This window comes from Halichoeres trimaculatus, unplaced genomic scaffold, assembly GCF_033239565.1.
Source record: "Halichoeres trimaculatus isolate MK-OKI-2021-1 unplaced genomic scaffold, fHalTri1.1 fHalTri1_scaffold_17, whole genome shotgun sequence".
Lineage (NCBI taxonomy): Eukaryota > Metazoa > Chordata > Actinopteri > Labriformes > Labridae > Halichoeres > Halichoeres trimaculatus.
Genome location: NW_027437195.1, coordinates 13,782,460 through 13,804,102, shown reverse-complemented (window position 1 = coordinate 13,804,102; position 21,643 = coordinate 13,782,460). Strand labels below are relative to the sequence as shown.

Genomic DNA, 21,643 nt, shown 5'->3' with positions numbered 1-21,643 from the left:
TGGTTGCTTTTTGTTACATAAATTTCATCATAAATGACCCAAACACCTTTCATTGAAGAATACAGCTAGTAGCCTTGGAGGGTTTTTTTTTAGTGCGCGTACTCGACAGGAAAAGCATGTGACTGCGCGTGTCCGATCAGGCAGGGGGCGGAGCCAGTGATCCTCCACGGTGATTGTCTGTCTCCACGTAACGTGGCACAGTCTTTGAAGAACAGCGAACGAATGGACCGTTTTTAGAGGATGAAAACACAATTTCTTTGAAGAATAAAAAATAGGGAAAACTCGTATGTGACTCTGTTGAGGATATTAGCCTCCATATTTGCGAAAACCGTTACATTTTGGTTCTTTTCTCGGCGGGCCCGGATACAGCTTGATACCGATAGAGAGACTCAACTCAGGTCCTTTCGTCCTGACATGGACACAGGAATTGTACCAGAAAAGAAAAGGTAACGTCAATGCTAGCTAATGCTACATAGCGGGTTGTATTGTTGTTTACGAGCTGACCTAACAACTTTGGTCCCCGGTCCATACATATTGACGCCAATTTCTCCAGTTTTAAGCTTAATTTACAGATTAATCTCAAGTTTGGTTTGTTCGTTCGAGTGAAAATGCGCTTACAATCGACGCTGTTATCGTTAGCAAGCGGCTAACGTGGCTACCCCGCTAACGTTGAACTACATTGATTGTTTATTGAACATTTTATTGGATGAATAATTTAATGCATGGAGCATGTATCTGCGGGGAATTGTTTTATATTTACTCGAATGATAGTAGATTGATATTTATTTAAGTTCGACTTCACTGATGCTCCTTTTTGTGATCGATGGAGAGACAAACCAGATTCGGAGTGAGCTGAATTGACTTTTGTTCAGAGTGGGCCACAGGTATGGTTCACCTGCGGTGGTGTAAGGTTACTGTTTGATGTGGGTTTGATGTGCCAGCACGGACGGTTTGTCAATGAAAGCCGCCGGCCCTCGTGGGACCAGTGCTGGTCACGGGCTGTGAGGTGTCTGATGAAATACTTGGGGTTTCAAACTGAATTTGGCCTTTATTTTTGTGTATACCTGAAAAACTTTTTTTTTTTTTGAAAAGGTAGTCGTGTTTCTTTCTGGCATCCAGCGTGTTGACCTACTTTTACGTATTTTCAGTGGTTGAATTTAACAGTTATGCAGAGTTGGAGCTCACGTGTGTACATTTCATTGTCTGATGGTTGTTAAAGTAGCATCAGTGACATATATGATAACTCAGATTTAATATGTATAAAATAAAAATGATAACATTTTGGCTGAAATGATCAGAGACTTAATTGATGGGTTGGAGTAACACACATATTCCTTCCTTCCCACAGACGCTTATAATAATAAGGTTTAAATCATTGATAATAACTTAATATCGTGTTTTGCAAACTTTTGCTTCTTTGAATCATCATGCTCATATTTGCATCCTCAAGTTGCTTCCTCTGTACAGGTGGGAGAAATATTGATGTGGCTGTCTATTATTGTCTTGACTTGTGAAACATAGATATCAAATCAGTGTAGGGCTGCAGCTATTGAATATTTTAGTATTCAAGTATTCTACTGAAAATCCCATCGATTAATCGAGTAATCGGATAAAATACATTTTTGTTTAATTAAAGAGCAGTTATTTTTCGAATGAAAATTTTTCTCTTTAAGAAATAGAATTTTATGATACAGCATGTCAGTAAGAGCACTTGCTGTGGTAGCTCCAAAATTTGTTAACACACTTTGACACATTTTTTGTGCCTTGTACATCTCATCAAATGTTGCGGACCCAAATGGCACCCGTTTCGTAGAATGACCCATTAGTCTCCAAACTCCAGAAAAGAAGCTAGATTTGTTGCTAGTTGCTATTTTGTATAAGAGGTAGCTTGAGGGGTCTGAAAACTCTCTCAATATGGCCTCAGCTCTATTTGAAATACCACTCTTTGATCTTTTTTAAAATTAAACGATTCCTCGAGGCGGAGAAAATTTCTCAAGTAATTTTTGTAATCGAATACCTCGAACCATTCAAGGAATCGTTTCAGCTCTAAATCAGTGGCTCTAAATTTTAATATTTTAGTTCATTAAAAAGCTAAAAACAAACATAATGTTTTACCTTTTCAAGAATTTCAAATCAATTCTGCACATCACCCCTAAGAGCTGGTTTTATCCTGTGATTCTTGGCCCTAATGGACAGTCAACGAGAGTGGTTGAAGTCAATGACTGAACTATCCACCTGGATGACTTTTTATTGTTTATAACAAAGATGACCTCATACTTAATTGCTGTTGAAAACACTCTGATCAGCGTTGGCCATACAATAGGATCATTTCTGTTTGCGCGCTCAGACTATGTAGCAGCAGACAGCTCACTGTCATTGATGAATCCATTAAATATGCAGACAAGTGATGAACTTGTAACAACACAAATTTTGAATAGGCACAAAACTACATGGCAGTCCTGGATCCAGAGGATGGTAGGGCATTCTGTGCAGATTCAGACAATTCATAATGTGAGACTAAAGAAATGGAGTGATAAACAGAGTCCATCTAAGATAGAAAATTAGTTGTAGCATTAGTGATCAAGAGCAGATTTCTGAAGTTGATTTTTTTTTTTTTGGTTGTCAATTTGGGAAACAAAGAAACTCTAGATGGAGAACAATGCTGGAGAGCCTAACTGTGAAATCACAGAAGTAACAGAATCCTGGTGTTAAAGACCGCTATAGTCTGCTATAAAAATGCACTTTGGATTCATTATTTTCATCTTGACTATTATTTTTTACAAAGTGGCATGACAAAATGTTTTTAAAATGTTTACATGACAAAATTTAGTGGTTAATGATAACCTATGGATCAGTATTGCTCCACATGGTGTTACATCCATGCTTTGTCCCCTCTTCATGGTCATGATTTGTCTGCTGCTGTCAGAGTACTTGGCGCTTCTTTGGATATCTTGACCATTTATTTTGTCTCTTTAATTTTGAGCCTCTTTATTCAGCCAAGAACAACAAATCTTCATCAGCACAATTACCTAATGGACTTCAGTCGTCCTCTGCTGAGGTGAATTTCTCTCTGTGTGTGATTTAGGTTTAGTGAAGGGGGCACTGAAGACCTGCTCAGGATAATCTTGACAAAAACCACAAGTTGTGGCCTGGTTTGATTTAGATCGGGCTTGTCCCCGTGAGGTGCCTTCGTATTATTTCTGTCTCATCTCTTAATCACCAGGGCTTGACGTCAATAGGAGTGGCCAAAAGTGTGTGTTGAATCCCTGCGCAGTTTACAGCTTGCCCTGAGATACACAAGTACAATACTTCAGGCAGATGCAGGCTAGTTTGAACTTGAGAAACAGACTTGCTAGTTCAGGTCAGAGGTGTGTTTTGTATGTGCATACATTTTCATACTTCATATTTTATGATAACCTATCATTCTTTCCCCCTTTCTTCATTGAAAGTCTGTTTTTTGCAGTGCTGTTTAATGTCTTTTACAAGTGTTACTCAGACAATACATGGAAGGAAGTATAAAAACAGTCTGTTAACTTTAAGCCCATGATGCACATTAACCTAATTCTTTGACTTACTTGAATTGAAAGTGAACTTGTGTTTTACCTGATGACATGTTTTTAGTTTCTTAGCTCCAGACAGTCTAAGTGTATTGCAAAGGATTGTGCTGCATATTAATGTTTCTGACTTGATGCCAAGTTGCCACTCAGTCATACATGCTGGAAAAAAATCTGTTTAATGTATTGTTGTGCTTCAGAGACCATAATGGCTTTTTGTTTGCTGTTATCTAATTGAACATGATATAAAAAACAAGAAGTGAACCTCGTTTGACTTCAGTACAATGTAAGAACTGAGCTGTAGTTGGGCTGCAAACCATCTTACTCTCCTCACATATCCCGTGTTTAAAAGCTGGTAGAGATTTGTCATTCTGAGTTGTTTTTACCTCCATACTTGGATAAGGAGGCCGAGCGGTGTGTGGCATCACCCTGTGCTGCTCCTGTCCTGTACATACATGCACATACATGCACTCGAGAGAACGCTCTCACACTTCCTCTTTTCGATTTAACAACACAAAGTCTGCTGTATAAATGATGAACAGACTCCCTGAGTCTGACTTTGAGCTTAAACAAATACAGATGGCATGTCGCTAATTTTGTGTGTCAGCCAAAGTAAAAGTCTCCAAGCCTCCATGTTTAATTGAACACACATCAGCTGAAACTGTTTGATCAGGAAACACTTAAAAAGTCAAAGGAAGTGAGATGCTGGATGGGTTGGAGGCAAGGTTATAATAGTTAACTAAAACGAAACTAAAAACGAGGACTAAAATTTAAAATGCATGGCAGTTAACTCAAACTAATAAAAACTAGAAAAGAAAACAAAAACGATAAGTAAACTATAACTGTATCTTGTGTTCATAAAACTAACTGAAACTAACCAAAATTATACACAAAACGTCCTTAGTTATAGTTTCTGACAATATTAGTAGCCTTTAGAATTTAAATTAATCCGACACATTTTCCTAACCAATTTGAAGACAGTTTTCGGCAGTTGTCAGCGCCGTACGGCACCATCATAGCGACTGGGACGAGCTTGTTTACTGCACTGACTGGCTGTGCTCTGTGCTGCAACCAAACGTAGTGGAGCAACGAATCAGAGCATCTGTAATAGTTTCATTATTGTTACAGAGTCCAAGTTTCTAATTATTAAAGCTCATATTATATTATTTTATATAATTTATGTTTATATTTTTATACTAAGTTTATATTATTTTCTTGTGTTTAAGGCAGCAGCCAACATTTCAGTATCAGCATTGACTGAGCAGTGAGCACTATGTTGGACTTGAAAATAAACAGTATGACAAAATATTTACTCTGACCTTTTTGAATCCTGCACCTGGTTAATAAGGTATGAAAAAACTAAACTAAAACTAAACCTTGTTGCAAAAATTAAAACTAAATAAAAACTAGAATGCCAGCCCTAAAACTAATTAAAACTAAACTGTAATGGAAAACAAATGTCAAAACTAACTAAAACTAAACTATAATGACAAATCCAAAACTATTTTAACCTTGGTTGGAGGAAGATATGTTACAGTCAACACAGTGATGTGCATTAGCAGGACTTGATGGATGTACAGAGGTTGACTGTGGCCTGGGTTAGCTATGTCTCAGTTTTAGTTCTGCTAGCGTTCTGAATAAGTTATAAACTGGGTCACTTTTGTTATAATTGCTGTAGAGAGAAACCAAGTGTCTACTTCTCTACTTGAAGCACATAATTAGTGTTGCTGTATCCTGTAAACTCTACTTTGAGGTAGCTGTTCAAACTGAAGACGAAAAGATTTGATCACACAGCTTCATTCAGGATTGGACCGGCTAACCCTGAGCCACTTCAGTTATTCATCAAGATTTCTTTTTCATCAGTTATCTCACTTGGCACAGTATCTGCTGTAGGATCATTTAGACACCGTGCAACAATTTACACACCTGTTACGTGACGGCTGTGTGCAAACACTCATACTGAGCTCTGTGATTAAAGGATATGAAAGGCTGTTAATGAGCCCCGTCTTATTAGTTTCGTCCAAAGTTCAACTATTCATAACTTGCTCCTCTTGTCTGGACTTCAGCTTTTAATGAGCGTTGGCGCACCATTTCAGTCCTTTACTCCTACACCTAACAAATTTGTTGATCGCCTTTTAAAATCTCTAGTTTGGCATAACAGCTGTCAATGTTGTTTTTGGAATGTGTCATGTATGAATGACTGGTCAAGAGGGAGATGTTTCCAGTTTTGCTTTCTGATCGAGGTGAATTCTTTGCCCACTTTGTTTAAGGGGCTAACTACAGTGCCTCTTACAGAATGAGATAATATAAAATAGTTTTATTAAAGCTATGCCACCAGGCTGTAAATTAGGGATAGGCAATGGTTTTCAATATTGCAATAGACATTAAAGTGAAACTCCGGGGATGGAACAAGTTGGGTCCTATCACAATGTTTAGGGCAGAAATTACCCCTACAGCAGTGTTTTTGTGCAGCTGAAGCCCAGCCCCCTCCCTGCTCCTCTGCCAGTTTCCTCTGCATTCAGACGGGGCCATTTTTTACTTGACCAAAAACACAAATAAACAGACTCCCACTGAAAAAATCTGATATCTGTCTGCATTCACGCTTTATTTAGAGAATTTTCAGCGCGTTACTTTCACACAAAAACAAAGCTAAATAAGGCTCTAGTTCTCATCGTGCCGTAAAACGGCGCTACTTCCGCTGCAGAGCCACAGCTGGCTACGAGGCGCTCGCCGCTTAATGTATCAGTCCACGCGCATGGCGTGCCAGATATAAACAAACCCAAGTAGTCTGCCAGGACGAAGAGACTCGATGAGAACTAGAGCCTTATTTAGCGGTGTTTTTGTGTGAAAGTAACGTGCTGAAAATTTTCTAAATAAAGCCTGAATGCAGACCGATATCAGATTTTTTCGGTGGGAGTCCGTTTATTTGAGTTTTTGGTCAAGTAAAAAATGGCCCCGTCTGAGTGCAGAGGAAACCTGCAGAGGAGCAGGGAGGGGGTGTTTGGTGCGTGCGCTCTGGGCTTCTGCTGCACAAAAACACTGCTGTAGGGGTAATTTCTGCCCTAAACCTTGTGATAGGACCCAACTTGTTCCATCCTGGAGTATCACTTTAAGATTTTAAAAAAAAGAATAGTTCATGTGACTATGACTTTTTTCTGTCTGCAGCAGGTTGCAGCGTACGGCAACAATCCTATTTTTTTTATTGGATGCTGGAGCTGTGCCGTGTCAATTTAACAAAGAGCAGATCAGGCAGGACAGGAAGTTATGCACCAAAACCACCTTAAAGCGCCCAGTGGCTTTCAAAATTTAACAGTGAGTCCAAGTCTAGATAGTATTTAACTTAACTACATCAACTAATGACATAATGGGCGGAGCCAGACTGGGAGGAAACAGGTTGGAGGTTTTGAAAGTCTCTGAGATTAGGCTAGCATATCACAAACACTATCTTGGGGGGAAATTATCTTGGAATGATTTTCAAATAGTTATCAGCGAAATGGAGCTTTAGCCTGAAATGCCCATCCCTACTATAAACGTGGATGTTTCTGCTCTAAAGTTTGACTTTTCTGTTGAAGTTACTCAGAAGTGACTCACTCTTTTAGCCAGCTTCAGGTTTCCATTTGACAGTTCAGTTTTCTGCCTTAGGTCAGTATGTCCAGTGTTCGTGTGCTTTCTTAGTGTGCTTTGACATTTAATGTTTTTTTTTTCTGTGCCCTGTTCCTATGAATGCCTGTCGTGCGCTGAAAAGCCAAGTCTGCATCTCATCCAGTGGTTATCTCAGCCTGCAGATTCTCTGCTTCTCCTGCTACATTTCAGCAACAAGGACAACGTTTTCATCACCACAGCAGCCACAGGGCCTGTACAAACAACATCGATTTAAAGCAGATTGATAAGACCTCTGATAGAGGAGTCAGTTGGACCTAAAAGAAGTAAAACTAAACATTCATGGCCATGCTGTGCACACACAAACTCGTATGGCATCTTTCCATTAGGCTAAAGTTGTTTTTTTGTGGCTGACATTGACCAGTGATGATGTCAAATATTACTATACTGCTTTAAATGATGTGACTTCATGTAATGTGTCTGTGTAGCAAGGTGAATTTGCCAAACAGAGATAAATGGAAGTGCTGCTTTTCTTTACTTTACTTCCCAGCTCGCGTTGCAGTTTTAGTCATGGATTTTCCCTGAACTCGATTACATAACAGATAAGACAACGTTTACTGTCACACCAAACAAAGCTGACAGATAGAGAGAACATTTTGCTAGTGAACTGGGTCAGCCCCCTGGTTACTTAATACACAACAACAGCAGAGTGCTTCTCAACGTTTGCTCATTAATCTTCAAACAATGTTTTTATTTCAAGTTTCAATTGCACAACAAAACAGAGTCTCATTAAAGTGAAGGAAAGAGCAAACTACGCAGGGAGCCATGTCAGACTGAGGGCTGCGAGGCATGCATGACCATGTGCATTAACACTCTTATGTAACCTGGGCCTCTCTGCAGGCTTTGTTTTAACGTCATGGGCTCTGCTTTGCTTTCTTTGCATGTTTTATGTTACAGAATGAACATGTGTTATGACAGGCTGTCAAAGTATAAAAATAGTTGCTGTGGGTCCCTAAAAGCCAACACTTCACTCGGGCAGAGCAGCTGAGTTGGACTGAAAAGTACCAAAACCAGCATCAGGTGAAGTGCTTCTTTTCAGCAGGTGTGAAAAGTGCAGTGGAAAACTCAGACTCCACACTCCACAGAAGCTTTTTACTGCCCTCGTTTATGTTGCTCATTTAAATGTTACAACTACACATCATTTGACTGAGTTTTGCATAACACCATGTGACATAATAGGGTGCAGTGGCCACAAAGAAACCCATTTTTACTCTCAGTCACCCGGCATCCTAGTGGGGCAACAGCTTAAAAAAGCTTTGTGTTTGTCTGTCATTAGATCATTGGAAGCTTAGCCTGAGGCTTAGAGCCTGAGGACTTTCACTGTGCTTCCTGTACGGTGGCTTTTTGATCACTTGTGATTATTTTAGCTTCTGGTGGGGTTAAGGTTGAATTTGTTTTTCAGACCAAGCTAGGAGCTGGATGTCAAAGAGGAGCCTTCATTCAGGATTTGTTATTTGACACTAGAGCTGAAACGATTCCTCGAATGATTCGAGGTACTCGATTACAAAATTACTGGAGTAATTTTCTCCGCCTCAAGGAATCGTTTAATTTTAAAAAAGATCAAAGAGTGGTATTTCAAATAGAGCTGAGGCCATATCAAGAGGGTTTTCAGACCCCTCAAGCTACCTCTTATACAAAATAGCAACTAGCAACAAATCTAGCATCTTTTCTGGAGTTTGGAGACTAATGGGTCACCCTATGAAACGGGTGCCATTTGGGTCAGCAACATTTGATGAGATGTACAAGGCACAAAAAATGTGTCAAAGTGTGTTTACAAATTTTGGAGCTACCAAAGCAAGTGCTCTTACTGACATGCTGAAAAATAACTGCTCTTTAACTAAACAAAAATGTATTTTATCCGATTACTCGATTAATCGATGGGATTTTCAGTAGAATACTGGAATACTAAAATACTCGATAGCTGCAGCCCTATGTAACACCATGATCACACCACGAGTAGTAGAAATGTTTGTCAGTTGGTGCTGATAGACGTTCATAGAGGATGTGTGTAGTCTTGTAGTGTGATGAATGTGGATTATAGAACACTGACTTATTTTGGAGACAGGGTGACAAGAATCTTGTTACTTTCTATTTTCTGCAGGAAACAAAACTTTTCTGTGCTTGTGACTTGCTTACGTCTGCGTCAGGTGATGCTCAGATGTTGTCGCCCTGGATGACTCTTTTTTATAATCTGTTTTGGGCACAATCTGTTGGTCTTGTACCAAAATGCTTCCCTACCCCACTCTGCTTTATGAAAAATCTGTCTGAAGCCGTGCCAGGTGAATTGATGTACTGCTGGCTAAATTTATTTAACTGATCCATTTTCTTGTTAGAGAGCCTCAAATAACAGCATGGCCTTGGTCCACGTTGTAAGTGCATAACAGATCAATTTCAATTAGGTGTACATTTCAAAGCCCAGGGCTTCTGGTCTGCAGCCCTTTTTGTGATTCTCATTCCGTGTTTGCTAAATGCATTTGAGGTTATGAGGTTGAGCTCGATAAGAGATTACGGTATCAGTCAGTTGTCAGGATTGCAATTATGTTGAACACTCAGCCGGTCTATGCAAGCGGACTTGTGAGTTTCACAAAGACAAACCAGTGTTCAGCTTAAAAGTGAAGTTTTTTCTGGTTAAATTGATTCACAGAAGCTGTTTTGTCTTTGAAAGCAGGCTTTTCTTTGTCAATTTTAATATACTCTTAGGTCTTAAGACTGTGTGTGTTGAGAGGCCATTAGGCAGGCCTCGGATACATGCCAAGAGAAACTTTTGATCCACAGAGGAACTCGTACAGACAGGAGGTATTTAAGTAGGCAGCTTATGTAAAATAGTAAACAGTGCATGTGGGTTTGTTGCTACTCTCAGCCCGATGTGTCTGTCACTCTGTGTTGGTGCCAGTTTTCTCATAAACCTGCTTGTAGATCAGATCAGCAGAGCTCATAAATGTCACAGTGATTTGTGTTGCACTGTAGCTTGGCTCTGCATCCACAGACAGGCAGGAGAATCCATGCCTGACCACTCAGCCAATCATAGAAGGGGCCGGTCTCCTTGTCCTTTGGTCAGGGGCCAATAAGACTTTCACAGACAGCCGTGTATGTAAATGAGTCTGACGGGGGCCCAGACAGCAGCTGAGCCAGAGGCTTGTTTGTTGCAGACTCAAGCTGCTGCAGCCCTGGTGACAGACTCTGTACATACTCTCAGTCAGGAGGGAGTGATGTCAGAGCTCGCAGCGTGCATAGTACCATCAAAACCAGTTTATGATCCGTCTGTGACTGACCCAGCACCACCTGTCCCCCGCAGAGTGAGCGCCGAGCGGAGGAAGGAGAAGTCGAGGGATGCAGCGCGATGTCGGCGCGGGAAAGAGTCGGAGGTGTTCTACGAGCTGGCCCAGGAGCTGCCCCTGCCCCACAGCGTCCGCTCCAGCCTCGACAAGGCGTCCATAATGAGGCTCACCATCAGCTACCTGCGCATGAGGAAACTGCTCAGCACCGGTCAGTCTCTGTTCATGTTCCTCTCCTGTTCAACTCAGCACATGTCTGCATTTAATTACCTTTAGTGCAAACTTTTTAAAGTAAAGAACAGATGTGAGTCATTTCAGAGGAGCCAAAAGAAAAGCCAGCACAATACAGGATGCTGCAGAGATGTGAAAAAGCAGCGTTAGATGCAGCCAGTCAGCTATCCTGAGACACTGACTGATGAACACACAGATATAGTTCTCTGCAGATATACATGTGGGTACAGCGTGTATGCTGTGTTGTGCAGAGTTCCTCCCTGAAATGTGCTTCATTGTTAGAGGTGGCTTTCATGTCCTCATTTTCTCATTCTTTCTTTTCCCTTTCCCACCATTCTTTGTCTCTCCTCTGTGTGTTATCTCCTCCAGATGAGCTGACGGCAGAGGAACAAACAGAGCTTGATGAGCAACTGAACAGCTCCTACCTGAAGGCTCTGGAGGGTTTTCTCATGGTGCTGTCTGAAGACGGAGATATGATCTATCTCTCTGAGAATGTCAACAAGTGCCTTGGCTTGGCACAGGTTGGTACATTTTCACCAACTCAGTGAGAAAAAGCTCCATGTTTGTCTCAGAGTCAGGAACAGAAGATTAGGACTTAGTTGTTACAGAGTTTTCATGCATTTTACACCTTTGTACTGAAAGGGGTTTGAAGTCTCCACCAACCAACCAATCTGCTACATGGACACATTAAAACTTCTGATCTCCCTCTCTGTTGCAGTTTGACCTTACAGGACACAGCGTGTTTGACTTCATACATCCCTGTGACCAGGAAGAGCTGAGGGAGATGCTGGTCCACAGAACAGGTGAGGGACAGAAACGCAGAACCCACTCAGTCAGGTCTTCAGTCTGAGCTGGAGGCTAAGAGGCAAGCTATCGTGCTAATTTCAGTCCTGAGGTCAAAGAGATTACAGCTGGATAGTTTTTGGACCTCAGTGACCTTCACCCAGTGTTACTGGAACACTTTGCTACATTACTGGCACATTTCCTGTTTTGCTCTCAAGGAGCTCTGCCTTACTGTGTGCCAGTGCTCTAAATATGTTTGAGTCATTAGCTTTACTGAAGGGGGTAAAATGTAAGAAACAGAGGTGCTGACCATATTTCTTCTTTTTAATACACATGATCTGATTGTACATTTCTTCTGGAGGATGCCAGGAGATTATGATCTGTTCTTATCTCAGAGCTTAGTTCATTTGAACAATTCATAAAGTGTTGTTTAAATCATGTGTCTATAAATCTTATTACACAGTAACCAGCAACATTACAATATTTTATCACATTTCAGCATGCAAATGTGTGCACGGACACTAAAGTGAGTGTTAGAGTGTTCTGTAATAAGAACAAGTCCCTGATAAAAACACTGGTTAAAGTCAGAACCTTCTTGAAAATTGTGTGGGTAGGTTTTATGGAGAAATGCCCTCTAAAGGACAGTCAGTGAATGAAGCTCATAGTTTATGATGAACGGCTGCAGTTGAACTCACACAGACATTATCTTAGCCCTAACGGCTGGCAACTCCACTTCCTTTATCTTCACTGTTAGAGTCAAAACTTTACAGCTTAACAGCAGCTCTGGATGCAGACATCAGTGGTTAGAAGTCAACAGTTAAATTTTACAGGAAACCCCAGGGATGAAAAAACAGTTAAAAAAGAGAAAGTTAAAGGAAACGCTGAGGTGACAACACAAAGCTGGTTTCCCCTTTTTGAAATGTGACACATTTCTGCTTATGTGATTTCAGGCTCCAAAAAGGCCAAGGAACCAAACACAGAGCGCAGCTTCTTCCTCAGAATGAAATGCACGCTCACAAGCAGAGGCCGCACTGTCAATGTCAAATCTGCTACATGGAAGGTGAGCTGCTAATCATCCTCAAAATGTGCTCACAGTTACTCTAACAGTTGCAGAAGCGTTTACTCCTATGTTTTATTTTGTGTAAATGAAAAACAGGATATATTAGGGATGTCAGTATGGTTGTAAATAACTGGCTCAGAAGTATTTTTTTTTCTTTTCATTTTTTTTTTATTAAATGGCATGAATGACTGTGTTTTGAGTGTAGTAGACACCAAATCCATGCACATTTGAAGCAGTTGTTACCCTAACAAATGTGGTGTGTAGTGATGACTCTTAATTTTCTACTCAGCAACTAAAGGAATGTGCTAAATTTATCACAATAGTATTTTATTGAACCCTCTGATCCCTGCTTGTGTTTGTATTTCTACATGAAGGATGAGAAAACTTTTGATTTTAGAGGCACAAACTCAAAGCATACAGACCGGATTATGTCTGCATCAGCAGTAATCCAGTCAAAGTATGAAAGGGAAATGGAGCATCATACTGATCTTTAGAGAAATGAAATCATCTGTCATTTTATGTGATGTATTAATGTATTAAAAGGATAAATGAGATGTAGATTTTAATAGAAATGGATGCAAGAAGCATGATGGAAAACTGATGGAAAACCAAAATGATGATATATTTTAGATATCACCTCATGACTTTGCAGAGCAGTTTAGGACCTGCTAGTCAGGAACGATCAACATCTGTGTGTAAATTCTCCTTACAGTGATGTGACACTTGTCTGCCCTCTCCAGGTGCTTCAGTGCTCAGGTCACGTCCAGGTTTATGAGAATAACTCTGAGCAAACTTCCAATGACCAGAAGGAGCCTCCTTTCCCCTACTTGGTTCTGATCTGTGACCCCATTCCTCACCCTTCCAACATCGAGGTCCCTCTGGACACCAAGACCTTCCTGAGCCGCCACACCATGGACATGAAGTTCACGTACTGTGATGAGAGGTGAGTGTTCACACTAGTGGATGAAATTAGTTCAGAGGCTTAAGGTGGAGCTCACACTGGTGTAACAGGCTGTGAGCCCTGGCTAACATTGTCACAGAGTGCCACCTAGTGGTCAGTTTGCACACTACAAGTTCCCAACTCATGTGAATCTGGTATTTGGTGTTTTATTTTTCAGAATCACTGAACTCATGGGTTACGATCCAGAGGACCTGTTGAATCGTTCAGTGTATGAGTACTACCATGCTCTGGACTCAGACCATCTCACCAAGACTCACCACAACTGTAAGCATGAAACTTAAAATCTATGAGTTTGTACTAAATGTTGCAGCGTGTAAAAGTTAACAGCGTTTAGACTTTGACTTACCATTAGAAACAGACTCTGTAGAAATGAAATATAATGTTTCTTTCATTTATGATTATACAAACTTGGACCTCTCCTGTTGTTTCTGTAAAAGGAGGGATGTGCAAGAGTTTGTCGCATGCTCATATCCAAACACTGTATTGTTAGATTTCACCTTTGGGATACAATGTCAAAGTTACAAAGGATTTGGGATACAAAGTTGAGCTTTTATTCCTCAAATGCCTTAATCTTTGATCTGTTTTATTATTCCTTAAATCTTAGTGTTTGCAAAGGGACAGGTCAGCACAGGCCAGTACCGAATGTTGGCCAAGAGAGGAGGCTTTGTGTGGGTGGAAACCCAAGCCACTGTTATCTACAACAACAAGAACTCTCAGCCACAGTGTGTTGTCTGTGTCAACTTTGTGCTCAGGTAATCGCAGAGGTTGTTCAACATTACTTGAGAAAAATCAGGATATAAAAGAGTAAGTCAGTCTAACAGCTCTGTATCTGTGTGACAGTGGCATCCAGGAAGAGAAACTCATCTTGTCACTGGAGCAGACAGAGGATGTGAAACCCATAAAGGAGGAGCAAAAGCAGCAGGAGGAGGAAGAAGAAGCAGAAGTAGTAGAAGAAGAAGCAGAAGAAAAGTCTGTCGTTGAGAGCAGCCAGCCTGATGTGTCTCCAACCCTGCTGAAGGAGGAGAAGGCTCCAGAGCTGGATGTGGTCAAACTATTCACACAGACGGTGGAAGCTCGGTCGTTTCCCAGCCTGTATGACCAGCTGAAGGAGGAACCTGAGGCCCTCACCCTGCTGGCTCCAGCTGCAGGGGACACAATTATCTCCCTGGATTTCAGCTGCCCAGGTTTGTAGCCTTATTTACTCCCATGTTGAGAAAAATCTACATGTCCAGAAGCCATTTTAACCTCCCCTGTCTGCTGCAGATTCAGAGATCCAGCTGCTGAAAGACGTCCCTCTCTACAACGATGTCATGCTTCCATCCACCAGTGACAAGCTGGTTCTGTCCCCTCTGCCTAACAGCGAGCCTCTCTGTGTCAACACTGCCTCAAAGGATGACAAACCTGAGAGCTACACAGCCTCTCCTTCTACAGCCACCAGCCACAGCTCTTCAGAGGTAAGACAGAGGAAGTAAAGGGTTGTTAGCTTTATGATCCACGCTTTGTTATTTACTAAAAATAACACTTGTTCTGTCCTCCTCAGACTGACAGCACGGTGGACTTCTGCTTCCCCATGGACTCAGAGATGAGCTCTGATTTCAAACTCGACTTGGTGGAGAAGCTGTTTGCCATTGATCCAGAGCCCAAGACCCCCTTTGCCACACAGGTAACACTGCAAGACAACACTGAGGCCTGTGCTGTGGTCAGAGATGTTCCCTCTATTCTTATCTGCTGCTTTTCTTCCTGAAGGCAATGGAGGAATTAGATCTGGAGATGTTGGCGCCCTACATCCCCATGGATGATGACTTCCAGCTGCGCAGTCTGAGTCCAGATGAGCCTCTGTCCAGCGGGCCGGTTAAATCGCTGGAGAGCTCTCCGGTCAGTGTCACACAAGACATCCACAGCTTTCCTAGCTCCCCGTTCAGTTCACCAAGCAGTCGCACGGCTTCACCAGCTCCTCCTGAGCCAGTATCAGTCTCTCATCTTGCCACCATCTTTTCCAAGAGGTAAAGTTTTGTAAGAACAGCAGATTTATTCTTTTATCATGTAGCCTTTTGTGATGAGCTGACCATCTGTAATGCAGGACCCTGCAAGTGGACAAAGAAGTTGCACTAAGGACTCTGGCAGCTCAGAACACACAGCGTAAAAGAAAACTGGGAGACCTAAAGCAGATCATCGGACAGGTAAGTCCTTCTTATCTAAACATGGTTCTTACATCAGTTTATATTTACAGATGGTGAGTTTTCAGTGTCTGTATTTGATGATTTTTTCAGGGAACTCTGCCTACAGAACAAGTAGAGCCTGGAAAGAAACTGAGAACGTCGGAGTTAGGATCAACCACAGCCATACTTCTGCTGCCTTCAGGTACAGTAGGAGATCTGTCGTGAAAAACTGAAGATTTTTGCCTGAAATGGGAAAAAATCAGAATCATAACTGTTTTTTTTTATCATTGTAGACGTGGCCAGTCGCCTGCTGGGCAGCACGTCAGAGGGCACCAGTTCTCTGTTCACCCTGCCACAGCTCACTCGCTACGACTGCGAGGTCAACGCCCCCCTACAGGGCCGTCAGTACCTGCTGCAGGGAGAGGAGCTGCTGCGCGCTCTGGACCATGTTAACTGAGTCAAAGCTTAGCTTGCTCACTGCTGAACTAAACTGGACACTACAATTTCTCCCCTTCCAAGACCACCCTCCTCCTACACCCACTTGACCCCTTATTTATGATTGTGTATGAGTTTGACTTTAGTTTGGCTGCTGTTTGTGCACATCATGTGATATCTGCAGCATTCCACCGTGACAAACATCATAGCAGCATCTGAGTTTTGGTGCAAGGGATTCAGGCATCATGAGATGTCCAGTTGTCCTCCTACGTTTTGTTTTTTGTCTCTCCTGCGGGGGAGTCTCTCAGCACACAGCGCCTCGACATGTGACCCTCTTCCAGCAGGTCACCACAGAACCTGGCGCTACTGCCAGCAGTGTATTGTAAGCTTCAGTCGCACAATTTATATTTTCTTAAAAAGAAAAATATTACCAGCAATATATATCAAGCCTTTTTAAAGTCATTTTAATGGGATTTGAACAATTTTATTTTTTCCTCCCATACTTGTATGTTGTAGTACTCGTACCTAACAAGATGTCTTTAGTCCAGAAGTATGAACATATTGTCTAAAACCTTAGCTGGTTTGAATGTTCTCTCCATTGAATAGTTATCAGTCTTTGAGATAAATGCATTTAATTGTGTAGCAGTCCAGTACATGTCACTGTATTACTTTACTGTAAGTGTGTTACTGTACATATATGCCAGGGAAATTTTAATTTACTCAGTATGGCTTCACAGCTTTGACTCTCAAGCGCAGAGTAACACCATGTTTTGTTGCTTTTCATCAAACAGGATTGGATTTTTCTTAATAACATGAAGTGAACTCATGTTTTTGCTTTTAACTGTATGGCATTTTGAGCAGTTAAAGTGAGAGGGATCTCAACGGTTCATATATACTTGTGATCATTGTCATCATGGTAGCATATGTGAGTGTCAGATTGTTTGCTCAGTTAATGGTAGTCAGTTTAATACCATTGATTCATGACATATTGTTGGGTCTCTCATGCTTCTTGTTGCTGTCTAACATTAAATGGCTTTAATAAAGTGCATTGTTTCAGCTTTCTTTAAGTTTAGACACTTTTTATATCAGCAAATGATGTGACAAGCTTTGCAACGTCCACAAAAAGAAAGAAAGCAGTCTAAGGAGGTAGAAAACATTTTGTTTATTGTTCTCCAAAAGTGCTTGGGAATAAATACAGGCACAGTTTCATCCAAGCCTTTAGGAGAGTTAAGTTTGGGACAAATAAGATGGGTTTAAACAGTTGTTTAACATGAACCGAGACCGAATACAGACAGAAATAAAACCGGTTATGCATGAACTGATTAAAAAAAGGCTGAAATAATATAAACGTTATATTAATGCTAATTCATTTTTTATCAACTTCCTTTGCACTTTCATCAAATACTTAATGCTACAAAACCTCTTCTGGTGTTTGTAAACAGATTTTCATCCATTAGTTGTAACTAAAAGTTTTCAGTGTCCTTCCCATGTCTTCCTGCTTCTGTTTGTCTTTCAGACTGGCAGGAAGTTGTGTTGAGTATCATTCTGTGAACTCTGGAGTCATCTGCAGACGAATCAGCTCACGTCCTCTCTGCACCACCATGGTGATTTTATCACTGCTGCGAACGGCCTGATAGATCTCCTCTGAGGTGTTCACTGTCACCCCGTTAATCTCCAACACAATGTCTCCTGAGAGCATACCCGCCCTGAAACAAGTATGACAATACAGAGGTTTAGTAGCAACATACAATTCAAGCTTGATTCTTCAAAAAAAACAAAAAAACTCTAAACACCGGTCAAATTGCTGTGATTTACACTAAGCAGCCCCTCACACAATCAGTGCCTGTGTAAGCAGAGCAGGGTTCAATCATGATAAGTGGCACAAGGGAAACGTACCCAACAGTTAAAAATTATCAGCTGCAAGACATGTCCTCTATCAGTTGTCTCAGTGTTATTACCTGTTTGCCGGCGAGCCTACGATCACCCTGTGAATCAAAATGCCGTGCGTCACATCAGGGAAGGATGGGTCCCTCATCTTTAGTTCTGCAATAATGCTGAATAGAATGGACAGAAGAGCAAAAAAACAAAACAAAGATTTGTAACCCAAGAGTGCCTGCTGTAATGCAACTGAACTGAATTTCAAAATAAGAATTTCTGATTGTAAAACATTTACCTTTGTGTCAGGGTCAGCATCATAACGCCAATGTACCGCCGCTTCGGCTCTGACTCGCCAAACCAAGAAGCTTAAAGAAGACGCACAGAAGACATTTCTGTCATTAGCATGGGAAGCTTACAGAGATTACCAATGACAGAAAAGAGAAAAGTGTTTGTCTGCTTCGGGTTCTTACTTCTTTTCTTTGCTGCTAGATCGAGAAAAAGTCTCAGGCGATCAGATGGGATGGCAAAGGAGATCCCTGCGGTGACCTTCATGGTGTTTATACCGATGACTTCTCCATCCTAATTGGAGAGCATAACACATTCAGATCCCCCAGTGACATCACTCTGAGTCAGAAAACTTTAGTCATTTTTTTTTACAAAACCTGCTGGTTCTTTATAATTTATAATTTAATGGAGAGATCATATCATTAAAAAATCTGGATATCTGCTTTTTCTTTTTGCTTTTGATGTTTAAAACCCAACAGTCAAAACAGGTTTGGTGACATTTAACTGGGATGATCTAGAGCTAAAGAATAACCATGACTCACCAAGTTAATCAGGGGACCTCCAGAGTTTCCAAACTGCAAAACAAAACAGTCTCATGTGACATCAGAGAATCAGCTAAAGTAATGTTCATACCCTGACAACTATTTTAATCAGATTTCACATTGATACTTCAAGTTCAGAATTCTAACTTTCATCTTGCTGTAGAGAACTTACATCGATTGCAGCGTCAGTCTGAATATACTCCATGTTGGGGTTGGACAGGCCCAGTTCTTTGCTGCCTCTCTGCACCGAGCTAACAATTCCTGATGTGATTGTATTTTTTAAAGCGAACGGGCTTCCCATGGCGACCACAAACTCTCCTTGTCGGATGTCAGACGAGCGGCCAAGGGTGAGTGTGGGTAAAGGATTCTACATGACAAGGAGAGAAAGGGATGCTCAGAAGTATATCAAGCATCACATGAACAGATTCTTGCTTCAGTGATGAAAGATGTTAACTGCATGCTCAAAGTTCAAGTTTGTGGCCCTGAATAAAGTTCTTCACAGTAATTCTTTTCAAAGAGAAACTATGAATGACAGTTTTTTTAATTCTCATCAGTAAAAAACAAACATCTCAGACTATTTATGTTTTATCGAAATTGTTTACTTTTCTTATTCTAATTCTAGTTTTAAGTCTATTTTTTTATGTTTTCGGGAATTCTTATAATTCAATTTGCCAGACACCCAAATTTTCTTTCAGGATTAATAAATGACATTCTCTATCGCTATTCTCTAAGGTCAAGTGGTCAAATCATCTTTTATCAGTCTTTTAATTTTTTTTTTTACTTCAAGATGGCTTCAAAAACTACATAGGACACATACTATCCTTCCTGATTTTAAATGAGATGCTAGCATCAACTTTATAGTGAGTTTCACGCTCTGAGTGATTTGCAAACCATCATCTTCTGTTTACAAAATGTTTCAACTTCCACAAAATGTGGGTTGAGTTGTGTTGTGTGTTTTATTTAACCTTTAATATCCAACTTTTAATTATTTCTCTTTTGGCAGTGATGGTTTCCTTGTGGTTGGGGAGGTGGAAACAGATTTAGAGCCATATTAATAAATAAAAACACAAACACAGCTCCTACAGCAGAGATTACGGTCACTGATGCTCACCCTTGCTGTAATTTTGATGGTGGCGATGTCTGCAACAGGATCAACATCCTGCACAGTAGCATTATAAGTATCTCCATTGGTGAGCTTCACACGGACGCCTCTCTTGTTGGCAACAACATGAGCATTAGTGACAATGAGACCATCACTGCTGATGATGAAACCAGAGCCGTTGGACACAGGGACTTCTCTTCCTGTAAATGGATGCCTGAACATTACAGGCAGCAGATTAAGTTTAACCACTGTGGTAAATCCACTCAGACAGAGACATTTAACAACAGGCAGTTCGTCACTTGATAATTTGACCTCCTTCATCTACAGGTAAACTTCTTTTCTGTTTTTATCTGACTAAGAATTCGTGGAAACAGTCACAAACATCAAACCTTACTTTGAAGACGTGATTAATCTTATCACTGATTTATTTGCTTTTGAGGGTTGTTTACAGTCCCCGTGTTCGTTTCAGTACCTTTTGTAATCCGTAAAAAAACACTCACAGGAACTGTAACATCAATTAAGTATTGTGAAAATAATATTAATAGTTATTCGAGCGTCAGAGCCACAATCTTTTTTTTAGTAACATTATGAGAAGGAGCACATGATATTTCAGTGACAGGACAGTCACTCCATATGACACCTGATCAGTCCACTTACCTCCCCACAATTTCAATATACACGACAGCTGGAGTGGACTTTTCCACCACGTCTGCAATGAAGTTGTATCTATATCGGGGGCTGTCGGGTTTAAAGGGAGACGCACACTGAGCAGATGGGAGAATGAATGCAGTAATCCGTTCAGAAAGCGAAACAGCCCTGTCCTTCGCTTTCTCTTCCCTCTGACTGTCCACAAACGCAGCACCACAGAGTCCTAACCCCACAGAGACAGTGTGTAGCACAGGAGAGTGGCTGCTGTCCCCTCCGCTCTGCCTGTCCCTGTCCACAGAGGGTCCCGTACTGAGACTTGTGGTGCTCTGTGCTCCGCCGTGGATACATGCCACAGAGGACACTCTGCTGACTGTCCTCTCTGACAAAGAGTTCAGTCCACGGCTTGGACACCGAGCATGGCTCCTCAGTGCTGACAAAAAACACCTACTGAAAGGAGTTGCTGCCATGTTGCATCACTTAAGTCAAACCGTTTTAAGAGTTTCCGACAGCTTCACAGCAGTTGATTTCCTCATGAAGTCACAGTGTGGACGGTACGTCTCGTGTTAAATTAAATTACCAAGCGTTCCTTCCTAAGAAATACCACGTAGGAAAAAATTCCTGAGAAGTTTGTCTGTCACCAACGCTGGACAGTGTGCCAAGACGATAAGACAGAAACAACTACTCTAACCCGGAAGCGTCAGCGTGACTGCTTCTTCTTCTTCTTCTTCTTCTCTGTTGGATCTACTGAAGGAATCGCAAATGACTTGCAGGTGCATACCGCCACTAACTGGTCACGAATATGTAACATCAAATCATAAATACTCTGGTCATTCGAGAAGCGGAGAACACTATACGTGACACAAATAAAACTTCAAATGACCAATGTAAAAAAAAAAAAAAAAAAGAAAAAAAAAAAAAAAACAAGAAAACAAACCGTTGTTGTGTCAATTTTACTTGTACTGGGAACAAAACTAAAATACTTGTACTAAATGATGTTAGATTATATTATTAAAATTTATTTCCAAAGCTGTCAACATTTATTCCTGCTGTGAAAATTTGTCTACGGTTTG

The 21,643-nt window shown here is 41.0% G+C and overlaps 2 protein-coding genes across 2 annotated transcripts; one reads left to right on the top strand and one right to left on the bottom strand.

The window, feature by feature from the left end:
• Window positions 1-140: 140 nt before the first annotated feature.
• Window positions 141-17,300, top strand: hif1aa (hypoxia inducible factor 1 subunit alpha a). Its single transcript, XM_074691482.1, has 15 exons — window positions 141-446; window positions 10,510-10,700; window positions 11,090-11,241; window positions 11,439-11,523; window positions 12,454-12,563; window positions 13,304-13,506; window positions 13,682-13,788; window positions 14,129-14,276; window positions 14,365-14,708; window positions 14,788-14,978; window positions 15,065-15,187; window positions 15,271-15,527; window positions 15,605-15,704; window positions 15,795-15,885; window positions 15,977-17,300. Exons 1-15 carry the CDS (start codon window positions 415-417, stop codon window positions 16,138-16,140), a joined length of 2,298 nt encoding a protein of 765 aa, XP_074547583.1. The 5' UTR covers window positions 141-414; the 3' UTR covers window positions 16,141-17,300.
• Window positions 17,301-17,335: 35 nt separating this feature from the next.
• Window positions 17,336-21,299, bottom strand: LOC141806179 (serine protease HTRA2, mitochondrial-like). Its single transcript, XM_074691485.1, has 8 exons — window positions 20,583-21,299; window positions 19,935-20,139; window positions 18,996-19,190; window positions 18,824-18,856; window positions 18,467-18,575; window positions 18,292-18,361; window positions 18,077-18,172; window positions 17,336-17,824 (listed from the first exon to the last, which is right to left on the bottom strand). The coding sequence occupies exons 1-8, from the start codon at window positions 21,038-21,040 to the stop codon at window positions 17,659-17,661; spliced, it is 1,332 nt and encodes a 443-aa protein (XP_074547586.1). The 5' UTR covers window positions 21,041-21,299; the 3' UTR covers window positions 17,336-17,658.
• Between the last annotated feature and the right edge of the window lie 344 nt (window positions 21,300-21,643).

Coding starts and splice junctions, on each gene's coding strand:
- hif1aa (XM_074691482.1), top strand. CDS start 415: ATGGACACAGGAATTGTACCAGAAAAGAAAAG. Junction 14,979..15,064: donor CCAGCCACAGCTCTTCAGAG/GTAAGACAGAGG, acceptor TGTCCTCCTCAG/ACTGACAGCACGGTGGACTT. Junction 15,188..15,270: donor AGACCCCCTTTGCCACACAG/GTAACACTGCAA, acceptor TTCTTCCTGAAG/GCAATGGAGGAATTAGATCT.
- LOC141806179 (XM_074691485.1), bottom strand. CDS start 21,040: ATGGCAGCAACTCCTTTCAGTAGGTGTTTTTTGTCAGCACTGAGGAGC. Junction 19,191..19,934: donor CCATCAAAATTACAGCAAGG/GTGAGCATCAGT, acceptor CTTGTCATGTAG/AATCCTTTACCCACACTCAC. Junction 18,576..18,823: donor GAGGTCCCCTGATTAACTTG/GTGAGTCATGGT, acceptor CTCTCCAATTAG/GATGGAGAAGTCATCGGTAT.